We start from the raw sequence: 27564 nt of genomic DNA on the forward strand, positions 1-27564 counted from the left end.
TCTGTCAGATGAGCTGCAGGACGAGTTAGTTCGAGTGGAAGCTCTAATCCCAGGTTTCACCGGCTCCGTATATGGAAGTGGAAATTGATGTCTCCTTCTCTGCTTCCAGGGCAGTTGGAGAAATTCTCCTGTTAGGAAAGCAAACTTTTCTTAAGTAGGTTTCAATACCCCATTCGGTGGGGTCCCCAAATTCAAAGGGCCCACTCCAGCCCTCCCCTTGGCCCTGTTTCAACCACCTAGACACCAGAAGACCCAGCACAGGTAGTCCTCGACTTACAACAGTTCACTTAGTGGCCGTCCTAAGTTGCAACGGCACTGCAGAGATTCACTTCACAAATGTGGCAAGAAAATAAAATAAAATGAGGCAAGACTGATGTAATAATTTTCTCTTAGCAACATAATTCTAGGCTCAATTGTGATTCTCAGTTGAGGGCTACCTGCATAGGATTTCCTGCCGGAGCAAGGGGTTGGACAAGAAGACCTTCAAGGTCCCTTGCGATTATTCTGTATTCTGTAATTCTCCTTTTCTCCTGTTGGAAGAAATGGCCATCTGGGTTAAGTTCCAAGTGGGGAAAAAAGACACTGGAAACATGGAGGACGTTCAGAAGGATGGTTTTAATTGTGGACAGGAGCACATTGAGGTCCTGGGCAAAAGAGCACATGGATAAGAGAGTGAGATATATATTTATACCCTCTGTTGGGCTTTGAACTTGCTTCCTGTTCCTGTGGCAAGAAATGTATCCAGGGATGGGCTTCAAAATTTTTAGCAATGGGTTCTCTGCCTGGTTGCTGGGTGGTCGTGGCCATGGTGGGTGTGGCCTAGTCGGCCTCCTGCACTACAGTTGGGGGGGGCATTTTGGCTCTCCATGGGCTCCGGAGGCTTTTCTCAAGCCTCCGGGGGGACAAAAATGGGCTCCCTGGGCTCCAGAGCAGTGGTGGTATTCAGCCGGTTTGCACTGGATCGGGTGAACCGGTAGCAAGAATTTGGTGTGTGTCGCCAAACCGGTAGTAAGTTCTGGCTGGCCACGCCCCCTACCTGGTCGCCCTCCTGCCCGATGCTCGCTCACCCCGCCTGCCTGACGCCTGAGGTATTTCTCCCCCCCCTCCTGACAATCAGCTGTACATACGATCAGCTATGCCGGGATTTTTGTCCTTCCTGAGGCCCAGAGGAGCCTTAGGAGAACAAAGACGCCCCCCTAGAGGCTCCTTTGAGGCCCAGAAGGCCCCAAAAATGAGTGGGGGCTGCAAAAAAAAAAGTCACGGCCACCCAGTCACATGGTCACACCCACCAAACCACGCCCTGAGAACCAGTAGTAAAAAATTTTGAATCCCACCACTGCTCCAGAGGCTTTCTAGAAGCCAGAAATGGGCCCATTTCAAGCCTTCCCAAATTTCTGGGAGGCCTGTTTTTTGCCCTCCCCAAGCCTCTGCATTTGGCATGAAAGTGATTACCCCAGGGGTGGGTTTCTACCGGTTCTGCCCACCTCTGTAGAACCGGTAGCTCTGAAGGGCAGCAGACATAGAACCGGTTCTATGTCTGCTGGGGTTTTTGCCCACCTGCCCATCCGGGCTCTTACCTGATCTTTATTTTCTGATTTTTCAACTTCAGCTGCCAAACGAGGCACAGCTGCAGTTAAAAATGCAGGAAAAGAGGGCTGTTTCAAAGGCTGCGTCTCTGCACACAGCATGCTGATGATGATTTACAGGTGCGCGGCTCACAGCGGTGCAGGGAAGCTCGTAAATCCCAAACCGATAGTTAACTCTGTCGTATCCCACCCCTGGATTACCCCATAAAGGAATAATGAAGTTTTTCATCTGCAGGACTTTCCTTTTCTTTTTTGAACATTTCAAAAGGCTTTCTTAGAGCTTGTTGTGTGAAATTCTTCTGCCGTAATTGAGGTGCTACAATCAAGGAGCTTGTTCTACTGCCCCCTTTCCGCCTCTTTCCCGGATCGCTCCAGATTATGGAAATGGATTCTCTGGGTGCGAGACTCTTGACAGGCGGGGCTGCATGTGAGGAAAAATGAGAGGAACATTGGATGATTTTGCAAGAACTGCCCAGTTAAAAGAGTGTGTATAAATGGGATCCAGTCCACTCTGAAGAGTCTGGAGACTTTTCGGCTGAGATCAACTGCAGCTGGCCTTGATCCCTCTGGGAACGACTCCTGATAGAAAAACAAGTATTTATATGCAGGGGTCTCCAATCTTGGCAACTTTAAGCTTGGAGGACTTCAACTCCCAGAATTCCCCAGACAGCTTTAAGCCTGGAAGACTTCAACTCCCAGAATCCCCAGCCAGCTTTAAGCCTGGAGGACTTCAACTCCCAGAATCTCCAGCCAGCTTTAAGCTCGGAGGACTTCAACTCCCAGAATCTCCAGCCAGCTTTAAGCCTGGAAGACTTCAACTCCCAGAATCCCCAGCCAGCTTTAAGCCTGGAAGACTCAACTCCCAGAACTCCCAGCTTTAAGCCTGGGACTTCAACTCCAGAATCCAGCCAGCTTTAAGCCTGGAGGACTTCAACTCCCAGAATTCCCAGCAAAGCTGCCTGGGGAGTTCTGGGAGTTGAAGTCCTCCAGGCTTAAAGTTGCCAAGGTTGCAGACCCCTGTTTATATGCACCAAACTGCCTGGCTGGGGAATTCTACGTGTGGAAATTCAACCACCTGAAAAGTTGCCAAGGTTGAAAAAATAAATAAATCCCACTTTGTTTGTTTTGCAGTGTTTGGCCACAGGATTTGCAAAGAACGAAACTTGATAGTCATCCAAAAGTAAGTTTCGTTTTCTTGGACATCAGCTGCTTTTCATCCTGGCCCCTGTAGGAAACTCTGATTTGATAGGCAGGGTTTTGAGTCAGGCAAAAGGGGAGGGACATTTTTAATTATTTCAAGAAAGAACGCACTGGGAACTTACGGGTATATCACGGGCAGTCCTTCTGACCTGAGCAGTCTGGCTGTTTTTGAAAAGAAACCCACCCTAGCCTGCGTAGAGATCTTTGAGAATCACTTTATAAAAGCAAGTAAGCATTTTTATACTTTTCCCCTTTCTAGGAATAACTATTGTAGATTCTGCACTTCCTGCTTTTCAGATTCTACTGTCTTTTCAGCTTCTGTTGATCTTCCTATCAAGGAGCCTTCAATATAATTTCTTTTCTACTATAATTTCTTTTCTACCTTGCATTGTGCCAAGGCATCTGCGAATGGCTGAAAACCCTTCAGGATTTATGTATGCATGCTCCCGTCTCCCCTCGTTTCTGAACCCAAAGGTTATTTTTTAACGGGTGGTTCTGGGGAATCGGCAGAGTTTACTCCCCCTCCCTTAATGATGACTTCTTTGGGTTTACTTTTTTTGGGGTGTGTGTGTGTAAAGGTGGTCCTCGAATTACAACAGTTCATTTAGTGACCGTTCAAAACAGGGTGGATAAAAATCTATGTTTTCTTTTAAATCCAAAAAATTGTTGTTTTTTTTTAAAAATTAAATCAGGTTTTAAAAAGTTTAAATGGGATTTTTTTTTATTTTTATCAAATTTATTTTAATAAAATGCTTTTGGAATAAAAAAAATCCGTCCAAAGATAGTTTTCTATTTAAGATACATTCATAATTTAGTTGATTCAGCATGAAATGGAGTTTAATTATATAGCATATGAAGCTGTATATTCTGCAATATTGGGACTGCCGTCAGAGGAGGAGCCGCTGAGGGACAGCGATGATATTGCTCTTTAAAAAATATGATTTAAATCGAGTGGATTTAAATCAAGCCTTTTTACTAGTGATTTAAATCAGGGGTCTTCGAACTTGAGAGCTTTAAGACTTGTGGACTTCAACTCCCAGAATTCCTCCTCCAGTCATGTTAGCTCAGGTTTTTTGGGAGTTGAAGTCCACAAGTCTTAAATTTGCCAAGTTTGAAGACCCTTGATTTAAATCGTGATTTAAATCAACTTGATTTAAATCCACCCTGGTTCAAAGTTACAACGGCACTGAAAAAAGTGATCTACAACCATTCTTCACACTTGCAATCTTTGAAGCCTCCCACGATTGTGTGATCAAAATTCAGGCGCTTGGCAATTGGTTTGTACTTATGACCGTTGGGTGCGTCCCAAGGTCATGCGATTCCCTTCAGCAACCCTCTGACAAGCCAAGTCAATAAGGAAGCCAGGTCCACTTAACAACCAGTTTACTAACTTATCAACGGCAGTGATTCACTCAATGACTGCGGCAAAGAAGGTCGTAAACTGGGGTAAAACACATTACGCAAGTGTCTCACTTAGCAACAGAAATTTTGGGCTCACTTGTGGTTCTAAGTAGAGGGTAGTTAATAACTAATAGTAGTTAATAAGTAACCTGCATTACATTTGTGCCAGTGGTTTTATCGATAAGCAAGGAAGAGAAGAGAAAATGTAGATATATAAAAGAAGAAGAAGAAATGCCCAGGGATTTAGGGTGATGTCAAAAGGATGAGTTGGCTTTGTCTGACTGGGGAGGAGAACATCTGGGAAATTTCTCCCTCTCCTGATTGGCTTTTCATCTCCCCCTCTTCCCACATGATACAGGCAGAATTGGTGTCGTAATTATGAAAGGCACCAGTTCATTTTTGGGCCCAAAAGTTTTTTTGAGGATGGTTTTGGGGAATCAGCCGAAGAAACAGCAGACTGTTCTCCCCCGCATTTTTCTAATGCCTTCTTTGGGTCTACACTGGATTTTGGGTTGCAACTGAGTGCGGTTAGTAAATAGATTGGGTTATGTTTGTGCCAGGCAGATATTTTATAGATAAGAAAGGAAAGCAATGGAATAATAATATTATATTTATATATATAAAAGCGAAATACCACTCACACATCATCACAAAATCTCCAGAACCGTAAAGCCAACAAACTTGAAATTTGCACATATGTTCCTCTTGGCTTCTAGGTGCTCACTAAAAAAGGACTTTTCGAAATGTCCATCAGAGCATTAGTATTTCGCATATTATTATTAACACGCTCTGATGCTAAGGAGTTCTACTCCCCCTCCCCACCTGAAAAGAAATCTGTTCCAAATGCAAAACACAAGCAGAGGAGAGGATTTTCAGTTTCAGTTCAGTTTCACAGCATCAAGCACCTTTAGCGCAGAACAGTTGAGCTAGGCCACGCCCAGGCTCCTTGCTGTCTCCTTCTTTCTCACACAGCAAATACTGCTTCAGTTTCCAAACAGCCCTCAACTCTCTCACACACTGACAGGACGCTAACCAGATGAATACTGATGGATGCTGGTAGGCAGAAGCAGAATTCCCCCCCTTATTTTCCTCCCCCAAAACTAAGCCAAATCACATAGTTTTGTAGCGAAGCACAGGTATCAAGTTAGTATGTATATACTAGAGGTTTTGTGTGGTGTCAAGAGGAGGTGTTGGTTTTGTCTGGCTAGGGAGGAGAACATCTGGAACTCTTTCCCCTCCCCTGACTGGCTTCTCATACCCTCCTGGTTTGTGCAGTCATCCAGGCATATTGGTGTTGCAGTTATGAAAGACACCAGTTGTATACAATTACAACTTGACCTTAACACACAATAGAAAGAACAGAGAAATCAAAGGCAACTAGGCAGCAGTAAGAATGTAAATGGAGCAAGAGGCAAAAGAGAGACCCTCTCTAGTTCTTCGCCAAAAAGGGGACCGAGAAGTGAAGCACTTTCAGATTTGCAAGACTGAGTTCAGCTTTGGCGATAGCAAGAGCATTTAGGCTTATGTCTCATCCCATGGAGCTTTATAGCGGTTTATACCTCTTGGAGGTGTACAATGTAGAAGGACTATTTGCATATCGGTCCCAACATTCTGGGTCTGTCAACCCTGAAGCTGGCCTGACTGAGGCAATTTTGGGACTTCATAGCTGACACACTGCAGGGATAGGGAGGGGAGGGGGAGTAGAGATAGTTGGGGTGTTGTAGTCAAAACAAAATATGTTCTCTTGGGAACCAAGGACATTCCTGCAGGTGCTCAGAAGGAGGGGACTGGAGTCACCTAGCAACCGGACAGTAACCTAATTGGATCCTGTGACTGGTTATTTTGAGAAAGTGGCAAACTTTTAATTCCATGAAAGCCATGGGAATATTCAGAGTCAGTTTTCACCAGCCTGTACCAATATGACAAATCCAAAAGAACTATTCTTTGAAGATTTTACCTGCCTCGGAGTTTTGTCTGCTATGGGTACTTGGAACCCTGACAGGGTCCTCGTTTTACTGATCTTGGAAGGATGGAAGGATGAGTCAATCTTGAACCCAGTCAGGACCAAACTCTAGGCTGTGGGCAGAATTTGCCTGGAACACTGCACTTTAACCACTGTGCCACCAGGGTGCAGTGTTTAAATTTAGGACCTTTAGGATTTAGACCAGATAGGAAACAGGATCAGATGGCTTATGCTACTTTACTATAAGGTTACATTAACATAATCTTGCAAGTCTGAAAGTACTTCCGAGAGGAAGAGAACATTAGAAAGAAACTGAAACGGATTCTTCCTTAATTGTCTTGAGTGCAAGAGGGAGGGAAAGATTGAAATCACCATCAGGCTTCCAAGATTTGGTAACTAAAGGTGTGTAGACATGAAGGAAAAGCAGAGAGCTTTGAAATTCTTCACTTTCATTTTCTTTCCAAAACCACTCTCCCTCTCCAATAAACTGATTTTATGCCATCAAATGATTTTCATTCCCTAGTGACCATATAGACAAATTTTCTCCAAGATTTTCAATCCCTTATCTGTTCTTTCGCAAGTCCTAATGTTGGACTCAGTTCCAAAATAATTGAGTTCACCCTCCTGATTTCCACTTTTCCCAGCACCAGAGCCATCAGCAGAGAGCCGGGTCTTTACATCATGTGTCCAAAGTAGGATAAGTTGAACCTGGACCTTTGCTCCTCGTTGAGAATTCTGGGTTGATTCTTTTTATGATCTATTGGTTTGTTTTCTTGGTTGTCCGCGTTATTCTCAGGGATCTTCTCCAACTACAAATTCAAAGTGCCCGGTGTAGCTGAGAAACATCCCAATATCTTTTTTCCCTTTCAGATAATCGGCACAGAACCAAGAGCAACGATGGGCAATCTAGTTCTAAAGGATTTTGTAAGGAGAGAATTTGAGGATTTAAAGAGCGAATTGAACAAAGGCAATATCCCCAAAGTGGCATCTGAATACCAAAACCGTTTAAATGAAATGCAAAATCTCCCCCTGAATATCGCAGTTACTGGAGATGCCGGTGCTGGGAAATCCTCCTTTGTCAATGCCTTCCGAGGAGTCAGGGATGATGATGAAGAGGCAGCGAGGTAGGGCCAGGAAAAGAAACCATGGAGCCAAAGGCATATCCTCACCCTTCATTCCCTAATATAAAAATATGGGACCTTCCAGGGATCGGAACATACAAGGTTAAGGCAGCAGAATATCTGACGAATGTCCAATTTGAAAGATATGATATCTTTATTATGGTTATTTCTGACCGTTTTACTGAAAATAATGCTCTGCTGGCAAAGGAAATACAAAGAATGAGGAAGAAGTTTTACTATGTGTGTAGCAGAATAGATATCACTATCAACAATGAAATGATGAAAAAGAATTTCAATGTGGAGGACACCTTGGCGTCCATGAGGCAATATTGTGAAAGTTGCTTGAAAAAGGCAGCTGAGGTTTCCTCAAGAGTGTTTCTGGTATCCAGCCGGGAGGTATACATGTATGACTTCCCTCTCCTGCAAGAGACAATTGCTGTTGAACTTCCTGACCACAAGAAAGATATTTTAACACTATCTGTACATATTTTCTCCGAAAAGGAATTGATGAAAAAAAAGAGCTAATGAAATCCTATATAAAGAAGATAGCGCTGATATCTTGTGCTTGTGGAGTCGTGCCTGTCCCGGGCCTCTCGATGGCTTGTGATGTTGGAATTTTGATAGATGCTCTGAAACGTTTCTGCAGGGTGTTTGGCTTAGATGACCGGTCCCTCCGTTTTCTGGCACTTCAAACGGGAAAAGAATTTGAAGTTCTGAGGTCGGCTATCAAGAAAACCCCGTTAGCCAACGCAATCGATGGAGAATTGGTATTTACTCTCTTGATGAGGTCATCCCTCTGGGTCGCCGTGTCGCTTGTGGAAACGGTTCTTGATATTATACCAGTTATTGGGTCTCTGTTTGGTGGAGCGAGTTCATACGTTGTCACGTACCATTTTCTGAACAGCTTTCTTGAAGATGCCGTGGAAGATGCCCGAAATGTCCGTGCAAAACTTCTTCAGCAACCGGAATCCCAGGGAGTTTGAAAAAACCCCCATTTCCCTTTTGAAGGAAACAGCCAAGCATTTCATCCAAATGAAACTGGATGGAGGAAAATAATAATGTTTCAATGCCTTATTAGGAGAGCCTATTTTCCTGTTTTTAAGAATTCTCTGATTGAAATATGTGCTTGATCACCCTGAGGGCAAAGATCACCCTTATCTGCTGGTATCTCTATGTGAATTCAGAAATTAAACATTTATCTATATTGCTTGGGTGGTGGGTGCTTTTCTTTTCCTGTTGTTTTCCTCTTTTTCTTTCTTTTCTTTTTTTCTTTTTTACAATTCTAAAGAAAAAAACAACAGCAAATTTGATACGAAGCTGCATATTTCATAACCGTTTTTTAAAAATACCATGAGAACGTACTGTGCTTGAGGTATCTCATTCATGTTATACTCATTTTTAATTGAATAACTTCAATTATGATCTGTCTATCCACAAATCGTTTTTGGAAATATATCTCTTCTTTAAATAAAAATAAATTTTAAATAAACCTTTGATCGCAGGTTTTGGTTAATCAAATTAAAGGGAGAATCACTAGGGAAGCTGCTAGAAACCACTGAATTCAACTGCAATTTATCCACTGTAACCTTTGTCAACTCATTTACAAAGTGAAGAACAAATATTTGATGGGGATGAGAACAAAGAGGTCTGGATGTCCCTTGGCTCAGAACAGGAGTGAGGTGGGGGGGAGGAATAAGCTCACATCATAAAGGTTCTTCTGAAGGGGGTGACTAGACAGCCATTTCCCAGAAAAGCTATAATGGGAACCACAAAGCAGAAGAGAAAGGAAGTTAAATGGTCCTGGGTGCAAGAGGGAGGCAGAGAGGGAGGGAGGGAGGGAAGGCCCCATGAGGCTTCCAAGGTCCAGTAACTAGAGTTTCCATTATTCTTGTGAAACCTGTTTTCTGGCCTGGCCAACTGGACATGCCCAGCCCCAAATTGGCCAGGTTCAATGAAGGGTTGGACAAACAGGTGGGTGAGAGTCCTGCCTGCCCCCTCCTCACCTTGCCTTTGATTTCTCAGCTGAGTTATTTTTCAACACGGGTTGAGTGGAATCTCCCAACCAAGCGGGAGGTGGACTTGCACGCATCTGGGGACTTAGAAGTGAGGTGGCTACAGGTGGGACTTTCCTTGGCTCTTCTGAGAGATGTCCAGACCAAAGCTGCCTCCTGGGTGTGAGAAGGTTCTGCAGTTGGGTGGATTCAGCCACGTCTGTAAGAATCCTTCCAGCTGACCTGGAAAGTGGCAAATGAAAGGACCCAGTTATGGGCAAGGGGTTTGTCAATATGGAAGCTGCAATGGGAGGATTCCCACTGCCAACACAGAAAGCAACTGGCCTGGTAGTCTTTCATGTCCCACACTGGGTAGTGTGATTGACTTCTCAGGTTGCCACTTTAACAACATTCCAGGTTCCAGAGGGGAGTGAGGGGAGGGCTTGGGGTGGGAAGCCTGGTCCCTCCTCCTGGGTTACCAATGTTCCTGTTCAAATCAAAGCAGGGAAAGGTGGGAAGGTGCATCAACTGTCAGGGTTCCGGTGATTGTCCTAATTAAATCATGAGCCTTGAGCCAAGCTTCAAAAGAATCCAAAAGATTTATTAGGAGCAACATGTCGGCACTGACCCATATGAATCCTACTCTGCCACATGTAATTTATGGTCACCTGTGACCCTGTTTCTCTCCTCCCCCCTGGGGGGTGTCATAAATCATTCTCCAATGAAGCGCATTCAAGGCCTGGGTGTCATACATCACATTCTCCAATGAAAGATTTTCGCGGGCAGAAGATCCAGTAGCCTAGGCTACAATCTTAGTAAGATGAGCATGGAATGTACTTCTGGTTAATTGCCGTACTGCTCCTTCAGATTTTTCCTCCCTCCTGCTTATGGCAACTCGAAAACAGTCATAGGAATGCTTTACCAATTGACATCAATACAATTACATCCCATCCAGGTTGGCTGATATATTTCTGCTCCAGATGTGCTAGACAGGCCTATGGAAAGCTATGGGAGATGAAGGTAGTTGAATGTTTGTTTCCTAACTGCTCCTTTGGGAGATTCTTTAGCTGACAGGTCTACAACATGGTCTACAACATGCCTGACTGGGTGGGATGGGTTGATGGAATGAGATGAAGATGATTCCATAGGTAGCCTAGCCCCATGCCATGTAGGGCTTTAGAGGTCATAACCAATAACTTGAATGGCCCTGGAAGCAATTTCACAAGGTTGCTATTGTGCCCTATCCAGACTGGCAATCCTCAATGACCAGGCTGAGCCTGAATGGGGTAGAATGGGGGTCAAATGAGTCATCATTCTCAAGTCCCTTCATGTCCACACTAGATCTAAGTCCAGCCCACCTTGAATTCTGTTGAATCTTATCTACCACCAATTCGCTTTGACCTCTAGCAGTTCAGATCCTTGTAGAGAGCTTTAGCATACAATAAACCTATATATTCCTCTAAACTGCCTGGATTCGATTTCTTGCACTTGACAAAGCTGATGATATGGAGATGGGGCACAAATATACCCCTCCATGATACACTTAGGTTTACCTATGTGAATGACCTCAGAAGATGAGGTGGTTTACTAGCAACTATAGGGAATGTGCAGGGAGCCATGACACAACTGAGAAGAATCACAATCTCTCTCTTTGATTCCAGATAACCTGCGCAGAACAAAAAGCAACTATGGGCAATATATTTCTAAAAGATGATGTAAGAACAGAATTTGAAGATTTAAAGAGTGATTTGAATGAAGGCAATATCCCCGAAGCGGCAGCTGAATACCGAGGATATCTAAATGAAATGCAAAACCTGCCACTCAATATTGCAGTTGTTGGAAAGGCGGGTGCAGGTAAATCCTCCTTCATTAATGCCTTCTGGGGCATAAATGAGGATGAGAATGATGAAGCAGCCGAGGTCTGGAGAGTAGAGGAAACCAAAGTGCCAAAGGCATATCCTCACCCCTCTTCTCCCAATATAACGATATGGGAGCTACCAGAGATCAGGGAGCGTAATTCTAAGGCAGCTGAATATTTTCAGAAGGTCCAGTTTGAAAGATATGATGTCTTTATTATGGTTGTCACCGACCGCTTTACTGAAAATGATGCTTTCCTGGCAAAGGAAATACAAAGAATGAGAAAGAAGTTTTACTACGTGCGTAGCAAAATGGATATCAGTATCGAAAGTGAAAGGAGGAAAAGGAATTTCAGCATGGAGAAAACCCTGGAGACCATCAGGAATTATTGTGAAGATAATTTGAAAGAGTCAGCTAAGCTCCCTGCGAGAGTATTTCTGGTATCCAACCTGCATGCACACATGTATGAATTCCCTCTCCTGCGAGAGAAAATGGCCGCCGAACTTCCTGATTACAAGAAACACATTTTAACCCTGGCTGTGCAGGTTTTCTCAGAAGATAATTTGATGGACAAAAAGATTAAAATGGAATCGTACATAAAGTATTTAGCATTGGTATCTTGCGTTTGTGGAGCAGTTCCTGTTGTGGGTCTCTCTCTAACATGTGATATTGGAATCGTGATGGTTGCACTGAAATGTTTCTGGAAGGTGTTGGGCATAGACCAGGGCTCCCTCCGTTTCCTGGCCCTTCAGACGGGAAAAGGGTTTAAAGAGCTGAGGTCAGAGATCAAGAAAAGGCCATTAGTCAAAAGAATCAGTGCACAGCTGGTACTTTCTCTTCTGATGAAGTCTGCTCTCTGGGTAAGGCCATTGCCTGTGAAATATCTGGGGATGGTGTTTGGTGGAGTGAGTTCATTTGTTGTGACTTATTATTTCCTGAATAAATTTCTTGACAACGCTGTGGAGAACGCCCGAAAAGTTCGAGCAAAGCTTCTTAAGTGATCAAAATGCCATGAAAGCTCCAAGGAGCCATCCAGCCCACTTTGAAGGAGAGCATTTCTTCCAAATGAGAATGGGGGAAGAAAGTAATCATATTTTTTCAATGTCTAGTTAGAAACCTTCTCTCCAATTTCCTATTTTCCTGCTTGTTTTAATTATTCTTCAACTGAAGTCTGTGCTTGATCTCCTTAAGAGGAAATAAGTATCTCTGTCAATAGATGTTTTTAGAGGAAGTCACAAAGGAAATGTTTCTCTGTTTTGGGGGGAAATTGTTTTCTTTTCCTCTTTCTTTATTTTTCCTCTTTTTCCTTTCTATTTTAACAATTATAAATAAAATGGTGATTTGGGTATTAAGCTCAAAATTTCACTGTTTTTGAAAGAACATTAAAATGCTCAATGAATTCTGCTTGGGATATTGTATTCATTATAATTATGCTGGTTGTTGAAGTCCACACGCTGAATGGGGAATTCTGGGAGTTGAAATCTACATCTTCAAGTTGCCAAGGTTGAAAAACACTTTCCTGCTCACCCACAACTCTGGCTTCATTCAACTGAAATGAAGTGCTCTGAAGAATGGAAGAAGGCATATCATAACAAAGACAGGTTTGGGTTAAAAAATGGGGAAACATGGGACCAGGTGCCTTTGACAGGAATGGAAGGGATGTGTGGAAGGATGAATTGCCAGAAGAGAAGAAAAGCGTTCTGCGTACATGACAAGGGCAGAGTTTATTTTTCCTGGGTCTCACTGCCGGCTGCACAACTTTGGCACATAGGCAATTGCAAAGGAAAGAAGCCCTTCAAATAGCTTGCAGGCAGGCTTTGTAGTCATAAAATATAACCGAAGTCAGAACAGGGGGACAGAATGATGGAGAGGTCTTCTAGGTCTGGTGGGAAGTGTTACTGGGATGACTGGAGGGGACCCAGACCAGGGGTGGGATTCTACCAGTTCGCACCTATTCACTAGAACCGGTTGTTAGAAGAAATTACTGGCCTAATCCTGTAAGGAAGGCAGGAAGGAAACATTCTGGTATTGCTTACAGAAACTGCCTCTCCGTTAACCCTTATTACATTCTTGGCAGGACTAGACTTTCTGTCTCAGGAACTTCTCTGGAGTTTTTTTCCCCTCCTTTGCTGGTACTTTGCTTGTGTGGAGTGACCATTCAAAGTTACAATGGCACTGAAAAAAGTGACTTATGACCATTTTTCACACTTACGACTGTTGCAGCATCCCCACAGTCATGAGAGGCCAGGTGAGGAGATGTGTGCCTCAATGTGAGTGATATTGAGTTGGCCACACCCAGCCAATAACATGGCCACCAAGCCATGTCCACCCAGTCACATGACCACCAAGCCACGCCCACCACCTAAGTCACGCCCACAGAACTGGTTGTTAAATATTTGAATCCCACCCCTGACCCAGACTGTGATGACCTGCGGTGTGGCACAAAGGCAACACCGTCAAATAAGCAAGAAGAGTCCCTCCAACTTTGCCCCAATGTCCAGGTTACCTTCGGCTGGAGAAAAACTCTGCCAGGAACAGCCTATAAGTGGAGGATATTCAGTGCGAAAACAAAGTACATACAAACGGTAACTAAAAATCCAAAAACCCCACAAAGTAAATGGTATGAGGTGAGTCCATTTTAAAAGCAAATCAATGATATAGGGGTGCCCACATGTCTCTACCCAGGCTACATTAGATACCATATGTTGTGGCCCCGATTCCCAAGCCTATGCTGTCAGAGGAAGAGGATCTGGAAGATAAGGAGGAGGAACTGGGAATGTCTTCCTCCCCAAGACCTTCCTCTCTGGGAATGTCTTCCTCCCCAGGACCTTCCTCCCTGGTAATGCCTCAGGTTCCATCAGACAACCTAGAGGAACAGCCTGAGATTAATCAGGAGGAAGGCATGTTGGAGCAGCCCCTGACAGAGAGTAAAGAGAAAGAGTATTGGCTTGACCCCAAGCAGCGTCGTAGGGAGAAACGTGAGCAGCAACGTAGGAGGCGTGGGAGGGTCAGAGAGTGCGCTGAGTCATTGAGCCACACCCCACAGGGGATAAAAGTGGGTGTGTTTTCTCCTTAAAGTTTGTACAGGACAAAGTTTAACCTTACTTCAGATTTTCTTTCTGAATGATTAATTTTGTGGACTGCCTTGTGATTTTCTGTGAGTAAAACTTTATTTGTTATCAGTTTGGACTTGGCAGGCAGGACGTGGTGGAATCCCAAGAATATTATCAGTTCCAAAGAATTAACTCTGTGAAGTCCGAGCCAGCTTGCCTGCCTGTGTTTGTGTGTGTGTGTACTCTTTCATCTTTTGGGAAAGAGGAAAGGCGAGACAGAACATTTTTGTCCCGTACCTGACTTAAACCATCTTCTACCTAAGATGGACCACCACCATCACCAGCAGCAGCAGCCGTTTCAACAACAGCTGCAAGATGAAAATCAAACTCTACAACAGCAAGTGGCTCAATTAACAGCCCAATTTGCTTTGCTGCAGGCTCATGCAGCTCCTCCTCCCCCTCCCCGTCGGAAATGCCTGGTGGCTGTGCCAGATAAGTTTTCTGGGCAGCCTGAGATGTTCCCGGCTTTCATGGGACAGTGCCAGTTATTTATGAGGCCAGAGGATTTCCCAGATGACCGGGCTTGGGTGGGGTTTGCGATAAGCCTTTTTTCTGGCTCGGCCGCCAGATGGGCCACGCCTTTGTTGCTCAAGAACAGCCCGTTATTAACTAATTACCAGGGTTTTTGGCAACACATGCGCCACATGTATGAAGACCCCATACGAGTGCAGACGGCAGCCAGGCATCTTAAGGACCTTCGCCAAGGGAGGCGCCCCCTGCAAGAGTTTATTTCTGAATTTCTGCTTTTGTGCCTGGACTCCATCTGGAATGCTGCAACGTTAATGGACGCCTTCCAGGATGGTCTGTCAGATGAGCTGCAGGACGAGTTAGTTCGAGTGGAAGCTCTAATCCCAGGTTTCACCGGCTCCGTATATGGAAGTGGAAATTGATGTCTCCTTCTCTGCTTCCAGGGCAGTTGGAGAAATTCTCCTGTTAGGAAAGCAAACTTTTCTTAAGTAGGTTTCAATACCCCATTCGGTGGGGTCCCCAAATTCAAAGGGCCCACTCCAGCCCTCCCCTTGGCCCTGTTTCAACCACCTAGACACCAGAAGACCCAGCACAGGTAGTCCTCGACTTACAACAGTTCACTTAGTGGCCGTCCTAAGTTGCAACGGCACTGCAGAGATTCACTTCACAAATGTGGCAAGAAAATAAAATAAAATGAGGCAAGACTGATGTAACAATTTTCTCTTAGCAACATAATTCTAGGCTCAATTGTGATTCTCAGTTGAGGGCTACCTGCATAGGATTTCCTGCCGAAGCAAGGGGTTGGACAAGAAGACCTTCAAGGTCCCTTGCGATTATTCTGTATTCTGTAATTCTCCTTTTCTCCTGTTGGAAGAAATGGCCATCTGGGTTAAGTTCCAAGTGGGGAAAAAAGACACTGGAAACATGGAGGACATTCAGAAGGATGGTTTTAATTGTGGACAGGAGCACATTGAGGTCCTGGGCAAAAGAGCACATGGATAAGAGAGTGAGATATATATTTATACCCTCTGTTGGGCTTTGAACTTGCTTCCTGTTCCTGTGGCAAGAAATGTATCCAGGGATGGGCTTCAAAATTTTTAGCAATGGGTTCTCTGCCTGGTTGCTGGGTGGTCGTGGCCATGGTGGGTGTGGCCTAGTCGGCCTCCTGCACTACAGTGTGTGGTGGGGGGGCATTTTGGCTCTCCATGGGCTCCGGAGGCTTTTTCTCAAGCCTCCAGCTGTACATACGATCAGCTATGCCGGATTTTTGTCCTTCCTGAGGCCCAGAGGGCTTAGGAGAAAAACTAGAGGCTGAGGCCCAGAAGGCCCCTGGGCTCACGGAGTCACACCCACCAAACCAGCCCTGAGAACCAGTAGTAAAAATTTTGAATCCCACCACTGCTCCAGAGGCTTTCTGAAGCCAGAAATGGGCCCATTTCAAGCCTTCCCAAATTTCTGGGAGGCCTGTTTTTTTTGCCCTCCCCAAGCCTCTGCATTTGGCATGAAAGTGATTACCCCAGGGTGGGTTTCACCGGTTCTGCCCCTCTGTAGAACCGGTAGCTCTGAAGGGCAACAGACATAGAACCGGTTCTATGTCTGCTGGGGTTTTGCCCACCTGCCCATCCGGGCTCTTACCTGATCTTTATTTTCTGATTTTTCAACTTCAGCTGCCAAACGAGGCACAGCTGCAGTTAAAAATGCAGGAAAAGAGGGCTGTTTCAAAGGCTGCGTCTCTGCACACAGCATGCTGATGATGATTTACAGGTGCGCGGCTCACAGCGGTGCAGGGAAGCTCGTAAATCCCAAACCGATAGTTAACTCTGTCGTATCCCACCCCTGGATTACCCCATAAAGGAATAATGAAGTTTTCATCTGCAGGACTTTCCTTTTCTTTTTGAACATTTCAAAAGGCTTTCTTAGAGCTTGTTGTGTGGCCGTAATTGAGGTGCTACAATCAAGGAGCTTGTTCTACTGCCCCCTTTCCGCCTCTTTCCCGGAGCTCCAGATTATGGAAATGGATTCTCTGGGTGCGAGACTCTTGACAGGCGGGGCTGCATGTGAGGAAAAATGAGAGGAACATTGGATGATTTTGCAAGAACTGCCCAGTTAAAGAGTGTGTATAAATGGGATCCAGTCCACTCTGAAGAGTCTGGAGACTTTTCGGCTGAGATCAACTGCAGCTGGCCTTGATCCCTCTGGGAACGACTCCTGATAGAAAAACAAGTATTTATATGCAGGGTCTCCAATCTTGGCAACTTTAAGCTTGGAGGACTTCAACTCCCAGAATTCCCCAGACAGCTTTAAGCCTGGAAGACTTCAACTCCCAGAATTCCCCAGCCAGCTTTAAGGCTGGGGACTTCAACTCCCAGAATTCCAGCCAGCAAGCCCCAGCCAGTTTTAAGCCTGGAAGACTTCAACTCCCAGAATCCCCAGCCAGCTTTAAGCCTGGAGGACTTCAACTCCCAGAATTCCCAGCAAAGCTGCCTGGGAGTTCTGGGAGTTGAAGTCTTCCAGGCTTAAAGTTGCCAAGGTTGGAGACCCCTGTTTATATGGACCAAACTGCCTGGCTGGGGAATTCTAGGTGTGGAAATTCAACCACCTGAAAAGTTGCCAAGTTTGAAAAAACAAACAAACCCCACTTTGTTTGTTTTGCAGTGTTTGGCCACAGGATTTGCAAAGAACGAAACTTGATAGCCATCCAAAAGTAAGTTTCGTTTTCTTGGACATCAGCTGCTTTTCATCCTGGCCCCTGTAGGAAACTCTGATTTGATAGGCAGGGTTTTGAGTCAGGCAAAATGGGAGGAACGTTTTTAATTATTTCAAGAAAGAACGCACTGGGAACTGACGGGTATATCACATGCAGTCCTTCTGACCTGAGCAGTCTGGCTGTTTTTGAAAAGAAAGCCACCCTAGCCTGCGTAGAGATCTTTGAGAATCACTTTATAAAAGCAAGTAAGCATTTTTATACTTTTCCCCTTTCTAGGAATAACTATTGTAGATTCTGCACTTCCTGCTTTTCAGATTCTACTGTCTTTTCAGCTTCTGTTGATCTTCCTATCAAGGAGCCTTCAATATAATTTCTTTTCTACTATAATTTCTTTTCTACCTTGCATTGTGCCAAGGCATCTGCGAATGGCTGAAAACCCTTCAGGATTTATGTATGCATGCTCCCGTCTCCCCTCGTTTCTGAACCCAAAGGTTATTTTTTAACGGGTGGTTCTGGGGAATCGGCAGAGTTTACTCCCCCTCCCTTAATGATGACTTCTTTGGGTTTACTTTTTTTGGGGTGTGTGTGTGTGTAAAGGTGGTCCTCGAATTACAGCAGTTCATTTAGTGACCGTTCAAAACAGGGTGGATAAAAATCTATGTTTTCTTTTAAATCCAAAAAATTGTTGTTTTTTTAAAAAAATTAAATCAGGTTTTAAAAAGTTTAAATGGGATTTTTTTTTATTTTTATCAAATTTATTTTAATAAAATGCTTTTGGAATAAAAAAAATCCATCCAAAGATAGTTTTCTATTTAAGATACATTCATAATTTAGTTGATTCAGCATGAAATGGAGTTTAATTATATAGCATATGAAGCTGTATATTCTGCAATATTGGGACTGCCGTCAGAGGAGGAGCCGCTGAGGGACAGCGATGATATTGCTCTTTAAAAAATATGATTTAAATCGAGTGGATTTAAATCAAGCCTTTTTACTAGTGATTTAAATCAGGGGTCTTCGAACTTGAGAGCTTTAAGGCTTGTGGACTTCAACTCCCAGAATTCCTCCTCCAGTCATGTTAGCTCAGGTTTTCTGGGAGTTGAAGTCCACAAGTCTTAAATTTGCCAAGTTTGAAGACCCTTGATTTAAATCGTGATTTAAATCAACTTGATTTAAATCCACCCTGGTTCAAAGTTACAACGGCACTGAAAAAAGTGATCTACAACCATTCTTCACACTTGCAATCTTTGAAGCCTCCCCACGATTGTGTGATCAAAATTCAGGCGCTTGGCAATTGGTTTGTACTTATGACCGTTGGGTGCGTCCCAAGGTCATGCGATTCCCTTCAGCAACCCTCTGACAAGCCAAGTCAATAAGGAAGCCAGGTCCACTTAACAACCAGTTTACTAACTTATCAACGGCAGTGATTCACTCAATGACTGCGGCAAAGAAGGTCGTAAACTGGGGTAAAACGCATTTCGCAAGTGTCTCACTTAGCAACATAAATTTTGGGCTCACTTGTGGTTCTAATAGTAGTTAAAATAGTAGTTAATAACTAACCCCCATTACATTTGTGCCAGCGGTTTTATCGATAAGCAAGGAAGAGAAGAGAAAATGTAGATATATAAAAGAAGAAGAAGAAGAAATGCCCAGGGATTTAGGGTGATGTCAAGAGGATGAGTTGGCTTTGTCTGACTGGGGAGGAGAACATCTGGGAAATTTCTCCCTCTCGTGATTGGCTTTTCATCTCCTCCTCTTCCCACATGATCCAGGCAGAATTGGTGTCGTAATTATGAAAGGCACCAGTTCATTTTTGGGCCCAAAAGTTTTTTTGAAGATGGTTTTGGGGAATCAGACGAAGAAACAGCAGACTGTTCTCCCCCGCATTTGATAATGCCTTCTTTGGGTCTACACTGGATTTTGGGTTGCAATTGAGTGCGGTTAGTAAATAGATTGGGTTATGTTTGTGCCAGGCAGATATTTTATAGATAAGAAAGGAAAGCAATGGAATAATAATATTATATTTATATATATAAAAGCGAAATACCACTCACACATCATCACAAAATCTCCAGAACCGTAAAGCCAACAAACTTGAAATTTGCACATATGTTCCTCTTGGCTTCTAGGTGCTCACTAAAAAAGGACTTTTCGAAATGTCCATCAGAGCATTAGTATTTCGCATATTATTATTAACACGCTCTGATGCTAAGGAGTTCTACTCCCCCTCCCCACCTGAAAAGAAATCTGTTCCAAATGCAAAACACAAGCAGAGGAGAGGATTTTCAGTTTCAGTTCAGTTTCACAGCATCAAGCACCTTTAGCGCAGAACAGTTGAGCTAGGCCACGCCCAGGCTCCTTGCTGTCTCCTTCTTTCTCACACAGCAAATACTGCTTCAGTTTCCAAACAGCCCTCAACTCTCTCACACACTGACAGGACGCTAACCAGATGAATACTGATGGATGCTGGTAGGCAGAGGCAGAATTCCCCCCCCTTATTTTCCTCCCCCAAAACTAAGCCCAACCACATAGTTTTGCAGCGAAGCACGGATATCAAGCTAGTATGTATATACTAGAGGTTTTGTGTGGTGTCAAGAGGAGGTGTTGGTTTTGTCTGGCTAGGGAGGAGAACATCTGGAATGCTTTCCCCTCCCCTGACTGGCTTCTCATACCCTCCCTCCTGGTTTGTGCAGTCATCCAGGCATATTGGTGTTGCAGTTATGAAAGACACCAGTTGTATACAATTACAACTTGACCTTAACACACAATAGAAAGAACAGAGAAATCAAAGGCAACTAGGCAGCAGTAAGAATGTAAATGGAGCAAGAGGCAAAAGAGAGACCCTCTCTAGTTCTTCGCCAAAAAGGGGACCGAGAAGTGAAGCAGTTTCAGATTTGCAAGACTGAGTTCAGCTTTGGCGATAGCAAGAGCATTTAGGCTTATGTCTCATCCCATGGAGCTTTATAGCGGTTTATACCTCTTGGAGGTTTACAATGTAGAAGGACTATTTGCATATCGGTCCCAACATTCTGGGTCTGTCAACCCTGAAGCTGGCCTGACTGAGGCAATTTTGGGACTTCATAGCTGACACACTGCAGGGATAGGGAGGGGAGGGGGAGTAGAGATAGTTGGGGTGTTGTAGTCGAAACAAAATATGTTCTCTTGGGAACCAAGGACATTCCTGCAGGTGCTCAGAAGGAGGGGACTGGAGTCACCTAGCAACCGGACAGTAACCTAATTGGATCCTGTGACTGGTTATTTTGAGAAAGTGGCAAACTTTTAATTCCATGAAAGCCATGGGAATATTCAGAGTCAGTTTTCACCAGCCTGTACCAATATGACAAATCCAAAAGAACTATTCTTTGAAGATTTTACCTGCCTCGGAGTTTTGTCTGCTATGGGTACTTGGAACCCTGACAGGGTCCTTGTTTTACTGATATTGGAAGGATGGAAGGATGAGTCAATCTTGAACCTAGTCAGGATCAAACTCTAGGCTGTGGGCAGAATTTCCCTGGAACACTGCACTTTAACCACTGTGCCACCAGGGTGCAGTGTTTAAATTTAGGACCTTTAGGATTTAGACCAGATAGGAAACAGGATCAGATGGCTTATGCTACTTTACTATAAGGTTACATTAACATAATCTTGCAAGTCTGAAAGTACTTCCGAGAGGAAGAGAACATTAGAAAGAAACTGAAACGGATTCTTCCTTAATTGTCTTGAGTGCAAGAGGGAGGGAAATATTGAAATCACCATCATGCTTCCAAGATTAGGTAACTAAAGGTGTGTAGACATGAAGGAAAAGCAGAGAGCTTTGAAATTCTTCACTTTCATTTTATTTCCAAAACCACCCTCCCTCTCCAATAAACTGATTTTATGCCATCAAATGATTTTCATTCCCTAGTGACCATATAGACAAATTTTCTCCAAGATTTTCAATCCCTTATCTGTTCTTTCGCAAGTCCTAATGTTGGACTCAGTTCCAAAATAATTGAGTTCACCCTCCTGATTTCCACTTTTCCCAGCATCAGAGCGATCAGCGGAGAGCTGGGTCTTTACATCATGTGTCCAAAGTAGGATAAGTTGAACCTGGACCTTTGCTCCTCGTTGAGAATTCTGGGTTGATTCTTTTTATGATCTATTGGTTTGTTTTCTTGGTTGTCCGCGTTATTCTCAGGGATCTTCTCCAACTACAAACTCAAAGTGCCCAGTGTAGCTGAGAAACATCCCAATATCTTTTTTCCCTTTCAGATAATCGGCACAGAACCAAGAGCAACGATGGGCAATCTAGTTCTAAAGGATTTTGTAAGGAGAGAATTTGAGGATTTAAGAGCGAATTGAACAAAGGCAATATCCCCAAAGTGGCATCTGAATACCAAAACCGTTTAAATGAAATGCAAAATCTCCCCTGAATATCGCAGTTACTGGAGATGCCGGTGCTGGGAAATCCTCCTTTGTCAATGCCTTCCGAGGAGTCAGGGATGATGATGAAGAGGCAGCCGAGGTAGGGCCAGGAAAAGAAACCATGGAGCCAAAGGCATATCCTCACCCTTCATTCCTAATATAAAAATATGGGACCTTCCAGGGATCGGAACATACAAGGTTAAGGCAGCAGAATATCTGAAGAACGTCCAATTCGAAAGATATGATATCTTTATTATGATTATTTCTGACCGTTTTACTGAAAATAATGCTCTGCTGGCAAAGGAAATACAAAGAATGAGGAAGAAGTTTTACTATGTGTGTAGCAGAATAGATATCACTATCAACAATGAAATGATGAAAAAGAATTTCAATGTGGAGGACACCTTGGCGTCCATGAGGCAATATTGTGAAAGTTGCTTGAAAAAGGCAGCTGAGGTTTCCTCAAGAGTGTTTCTGGTATCCAGCCGGGAGGTATACATGTATGACTTCCCTCTCCTGCAAGAGACAATTGCTGTTGAACTTCCTGACCACAAGAAAGATATTTTAACACTATCTGTACATATTTTCTCCGAAAAGGAATTGATGAAAAAAAAGAGCTAATGAAATCCTATATAAAGAAGATAGCGCTGATATCTTGTGCTTGTGGAGTCGTGCCTGTCCCGGTCTCTCGATGGCTTGTGATGTTGGAATTTTGATAGATGCTCTGAAACGTTTCTGCAGGGTGTTTGGCTTAGATGACCGGTCCCTCCGTTTTCTGGCACTTCAAACGGGAAAAGAATTTGAAGTTCTGAGGTCGGCTATCAAGAAAACCCCGTTAGCCAACGCAATCGATGGAGAATTGGTATTTACTCTCTTGATGAGGTCATCCCTCTGGGTCGCCGTGTCGCTTGTGGAAACGGTTCTTGATATTATACCAGTTATTGGGTCTCTGTTTGGTGGAGCGAGTTCATACGTTGTCACGTACCATTTTCTGAACAGCTTTCTTGAAGATGCCGTGGAAGATGCCCGAAATGTCCGTGCAAAACTTCTTCAGCAACCGGAATCCCAGGGAGTTTGAAAAAACCTCCCCATTTCCCTTTTGAAGGAAACAGCCAAGCATTTCATCCAAATGAAACTGGATGGAGGAAAATAATAATGTTTCAATGCCTTATTAGGAGAGCCTATTTTCCTGTTTTTAAGAATTCTCTGATTGAAATATGTGCTTGATCACCCTGAGGGCAAAGATCACCCTTATCTGCTGGTATCTCTATGTGAATTCAGAAATTAAACATTTATCTATATTGCTTGGGTGGTGGGTGCTTTTCTTTTCCTGTTGTTTTCCTCTTTTTCTTTCTTTTCTTTTTTTCTTTTTTACAATTCTAAAGAAAAAAACAACAGCAAATTTGATACGAAGCTGCATATTTCATAACCGTTTTTTAAAAATACCATGAGAACGTACTGTGCTTGAGGTATCTCATTCATGTTATACTCATTTTTAATTGAATAACTTCAATTATGATCTGTCTATCCACAAATCGTTTTTGGAAATATATCTCTTCTTTAAATAAAAATAAATTTTAAATAAACCTTTGATCGCAGGTTTTGGTTAATCAAATTAAAGGGAGAATCACTAGGGAAGCTGCTAGAAACCACTGAATTCAACTGCAATTTATCCACTGTAACCTTTGTCAACTCATTTACAAAGTGAAGAACAAATATTTGATGGGGATGAGAACAAAGAGGTCTGGATGTCCCTTGGCTCAGAACAGGAGTGAGGTGGGGGGGAGGAATAAGCTCACATCATAAAGGTTCTTCTGAAGGGGGTGACTAGACAGCCATTTCCCAGAAAAGCTATAATGGGAGCCACAAAGCAGAAGAGAAAGGAAGTTAAATGGTCCTGGGTGCAAGAGGGAGGCAGAGAGGGAGGGAGGGAGGGAGGCAAGGTCCCATGAGGCTTCCAAGGTCCAGTAACTAGAGTTTCCATTATTCTTGTGAAACCTGTTTTCTGGCCTGGCCAACTGGACATGCCCAGCCCCAAATTGGCCAGGTTCAATGAAGGGTTGGACAAACAGGTGGGTGAGAGTCCTGCCTGCCCCCTCCTCACCTTGCCTTTGATTTCTCAGCTGAGTTATTTTTCAACACGGGTTGAGTGGAATCTCCCAACCAAGCGGGAGGTGGACTTGCACGCATCTGGGGACTTAGAAGTGAGGTGGCTACAGGTGGGACTTTCCTTGGCTCTTCTGAGAGATGTCCAGACCAAAGCTGCCTCCTGGGTGTGAGAAGGTTCTGCAGTTGGGTGGATTCAGCCACGTCTGTAAGAATCCTTCCAGCTGACCTGGAAAGTGGCAAATGAAAGGACCCAGTTATGGGCAAGGGGGTTTGTCAATATGGAAGCTGCAATGGGAGGATTCCCACTGCCAACACAGAAAGCAACTGGCCTGGTAGTCTTTCATGTCCCACACTGGGTAGTGTGATTGACTTCTCAGGTTGCCACTTTAACAACATTCCAGGTTCCAGAGGGGAGTGAGGGAGGGCTTGGGGGTGGGAAGCCTGGTCCTCCCTCCTGGGTTACCAATGTTCCTGTTCAAATCAAAGCAGGGAAAGGTGGGAAGGTGCATCAACTGTCAGGGTTCCGGTGATTGTCCTAATTAAATCATGAGCCTTGAGCCAAGCTTCAAAAGAATCCAAAAGATTTATTAGGAGCAACATGTCGGCACTGACCCATATGAATCCTACTCTGCCACATGTAATTTATGGTCACCTGTGACCCTGTTTCTCTCCTCCCCCCTGGGGGTGTCATAAATCATTCTCCAATGAAGCTCATTCAAGGCCTGGGTGTCATACATCACATTCTCCAATGAAAGATTTTCACGGGCAGAAGATCCAGTAGCCTAGGCTACAATCTTAGTAAGATAAGCATGGAATGTACTTCTGGTTAATTGCCGTACTGCTCCTTCAGATTTTTCCTCCCTCCTGCTTATGGCAACTCGAAAAGAGTCATAGGAATGCTTTACCAATTGACATCAATACAATTACATCCCATCCAGGTTGGCTGATATATTTCTGCTCCAGATGTGCTAGCCAGGCCTATGGAAAGCTATGGGAGATGAAGGTAGTTGAATGTTTGTTTCCTAACTGCTCCTTTGGGAGATTCTTTAGCTGACAGGTCTACAACATGGTCTACAACATGCCTGACTGGGTGGGATGGGTTGATGGAATGAGATGAAGATGATTCCATAGGTAGCCTAGCCCCATGCCATGTAGGGCTTTAGAGGTCATAACCAATAACTTGAATGGCCCTGGAAGCAATTTCACAAGGTTGCTATTGTGCCCTATCCAGACTGGCAATCCTCAATGACCAGGCTGAGCCTGAATGGGGTAGAATGGGGGTCAAATGAGTCATCATTCTCAAGTCCCTTCATGTCCACACTAGATCTAAGTCCAGCCCACCTTGAATTCTGTTGAATCTTATCTACCACCAATTCGCTTTGACCTCTAGCAGTTCAGATCCTTGTAGAGAGCTTTTACATACAATAAACCTATATATTCCTCTAAACTGCCTGGATTCGATTTCTTGCACTTGACAAAGCTGATGATATGGAGATGGGGCACAAATATACCCCTCCATGATACACTTAGGTTTACCTATGTGAATGACCTCAGAAGATGAGGTGGTTTTACTAGCAACTATAGGGAATGTGCAGGGAGCCATGACACAACTGAGAAGAATCACAATCTCTCTCTTTGATTCCAGATAACCTGCGCAGAACAAAAAGCAACTATGGGCAATATATTTCTAAAAGATGATGTAAGAACAGAATTTGAAGATTTAAAGAGTGATTTGAATGAAGGCAATATCCCCGAAGCGGCAGCTGAATACCGAGGATATCTAAATGAAATGCAAAACCTGCCACTCAATATTGCAGTTGTTGGAAAGGCGGGTGCAGGTAAATCCTCCTTCATTAATGCCTTTTGGGGCATAAATGAGGATGAGAATGATGAAGCAGCCGAGGTCTGGAGAGTAGAGGAAACCAAAGTGCCAAAGGCATATCCTCACCCCTCTTCTCCCAATATAACGATATGGGAGCTACCAGAGATCAGGGAGCGTAATTCTAAGGCAGCTGAATATTTTCAGAAGGTCCAGTTTGAAAGATATGATGTCTTTATTATGGTTGTCACTGACCGTTTTACTGAAAATGATGCTTTCCTGGCAAAGGAAATACAAAGAATGAGAAAGAAGTTTTACTATGTGCGTAGCAAAATGGATATCAGTATTGAAAGTGAAAGGAGGAAAAGGAATTTCAGCATGGAGAAAACCCTGGAGACCATCAGGAATTATTGTGAAGATAATTTGAAAGAGTCAGCTAAGCTCCCTGCGAGAGTATTTCTGGTATCCAACCTGCATGCACACATGTATGAATTCCCTCTCCTGCGAGAGAAAATGGCCGCCGAACTTCCTGATTACAAGAAACACATTTTAACCCTGGCTGTGCAGGTTTTCTCAGAAGATAATTTGATGGACAAAAAGATTAAAATGGAATCGTATATAAAGTATTTAGCATTCATATCTTGCGTTTGTGGAGCAGTTCCTGTTGTGGGTCTCTCTCTAACGTGTGATATTGGAATCGTGATGGTTGCACTGAAATGTTTCTGGAAGGTGTTGGGCATAGACCAGGGCTCCCTCCGTTTCCTGGCCCTTCAGACGGGAAAAGGGTTTAAAGAGCTGAGGTCAGAGATCAAGAAAAGGCCATTAGTCAAAAGAATCAGTGCACAGCTGGTACTTTCTCTTCTGATGAAGTCTGCTCTCTGGGTAAGGCCATTGCCTGTGAAATATCTGGGGATGGTGTTTGGTGGAGTGAGTTCATTTGTTGTTACATATTATTTCCTGAACAAATTTCTTGACAACGCTGTGGAGAACGCCCGAAAAGTTCGAGCAAAGCTTCTTAAGTGATCAAAATCCCATGAAAGCTCCAAGGAGCCATCCAGCCCACTTTGAAGGAGAGCATTTCTTCCAAATGAGAATGGGCGAAGAAAGTAATCATATTTTTCAATGTCTAGTTAGAAACCTTCTCTCCAATTTCCTATTTTCCTGCTTGTTTTAATTATTCTTCAACTGAAGTCTGTGCTTGATCTCCTTAAGAGGAAATAAGTATCTCTGTCAATAGATGTTTTTAGAGGAAATCACAAAGGAAATGTTTCTCTGTTTTTGGGGGAAATTGTTTTCTTTTCCTCTTTCTTTATTTTTCCTCTTTTTCTTTTCTATTTTAACAATTATAAATAAAATGGTGATTTGGGTATTAAGCTCAAAATTTCACTGTTTTTGAAAGAACATTAAAATGCTCAATGAATTCTGCTTGGGATATTGTATTCATTATTATTATGCTGGTTGTTGAATTCCACACACTGAATGGGGAATTCTGGGAGTTGGTCTACATGTTCAAGTTGCCAAGGTTGAAAAACACTTTCCTGCTCACCCACAACTCTGGCTTCATTCAACTGAAATGAAGTGCTCTGAAGAATGGAAGAAGGCATATCATAACAAAGACAGGTTTGGGTTAAAAAATGGGGAAACATGGGACCAGGTGCCTTTGACAGGAATGGAAGGGATGTGTGGAAGAATGAATTGCCAGTTTATTTTTCCTCGGTCTCACTGCCGGCTGCACAACTTTGGCCCATAGGCAATTGCAAAGGAAAAAAGCCCTTCAAATAGCTTGCAGGCAGGCTTTGTAGTCATAAAATATAACCGAAGTCAG

General features: G+C 43.7%; 3 protein-coding genes and 1 pseudogene across 4 annotated transcripts; all 4 read left to right on the plus strand.

Moving 5' to 3' along the window:
• The first annotated feature begins 2873 nt into the window (after window positions 1-2873).
• LOC113430453 (interferon-inducible GTPase 5-like) lies at window positions 2874-8760 on the plus strand. The gene is given in 4 exon segments (XM_026692897.2): window positions 2874-3014; window positions 7021-7264; window positions 7267-7788; window positions 7791-8760. Coding segments are annotated over 3 exon segments (1203 nt in total). The 5' UTR covers window positions 2874-3014; window positions 7021-7047; the 3' UTR covers window positions 8255-8760.
• On the plus strand, window positions 2887-12518 carry LOC148129947 (interferon-inducible GTPase 5-like). Its single transcript, XM_087971043.1, has 2 exons — window positions 2887-3014; window positions 10924-12518. Exon 2 carries the CDS (start codon window positions 10951-10953, stop codon window positions 12118-12120), a length of 1170 nt encoding a protein of 389 aa, XP_087827169.1. The 5' UTR covers window positions 2887-3014; window positions 10924-10950; the 3' UTR covers window positions 12121-12518.
• Window positions 12519-17554: 5036 nt separating this feature from the next.
• LOC148129948 (interferon-inducible GTPase 5-like) lies at window positions 17555-27164 on the plus strand. Its single transcript, XM_087971044.1, has 2 exons — window positions 17555-17652; window positions 25566-27164. The coding sequence occupies exon 2, from the start codon at window positions 25593-25595 to the stop codon at window positions 26760-26762; it is 1170 nt and encodes a 389-aa protein (XP_087827170.1). The 5' UTR covers window positions 17555-17652; window positions 25566-25592; the 3' UTR covers window positions 26763-27164.
• On the plus strand, window positions 17616-23397 carry LOC113430454 (interferon-inducible GTPase 5-like; annotated as a pseudogene). Its single transcript, XR_015750524.1, has 2 exons — window positions 17616-17652; window positions 21659-23397. The product of XR_015750524.1 is annotated as an interferon-inducible GTPase 5-like (transcript).
• Window positions 27165-27564: the final 400 nt, after the last annotated feature.

This window comes from Notechis scutatus, chromosome 8 (genome assembly GCF_049901735.1).
Source record: "Notechis scutatus isolate UNSWTSFEM ecotype Mainland chromosome 8, rNotScu1.2, whole genome shotgun sequence".
Lineage (NCBI taxonomy): Eukaryota > Metazoa > Chordata > Lepidosauria > Squamata > Elapidae > Notechis > Notechis scutatus.

What these genes read in the sequence shown, in the direction of transcription:
- LOC148129947 (XM_087971043.1), top strand. Translation starts at nt 10,951, where the DNA reads ATGGGCAATATATTTCTAAAAGATGATGTAAGAACAGAATTTGAAGAT.
- LOC148129948 (XM_087971044.1), top strand. Translation starts at nt 25,593, where the DNA reads ATGGGCAATATATTTCTAAAAGATGATGTAAGAACAGAATTTGAAGAT.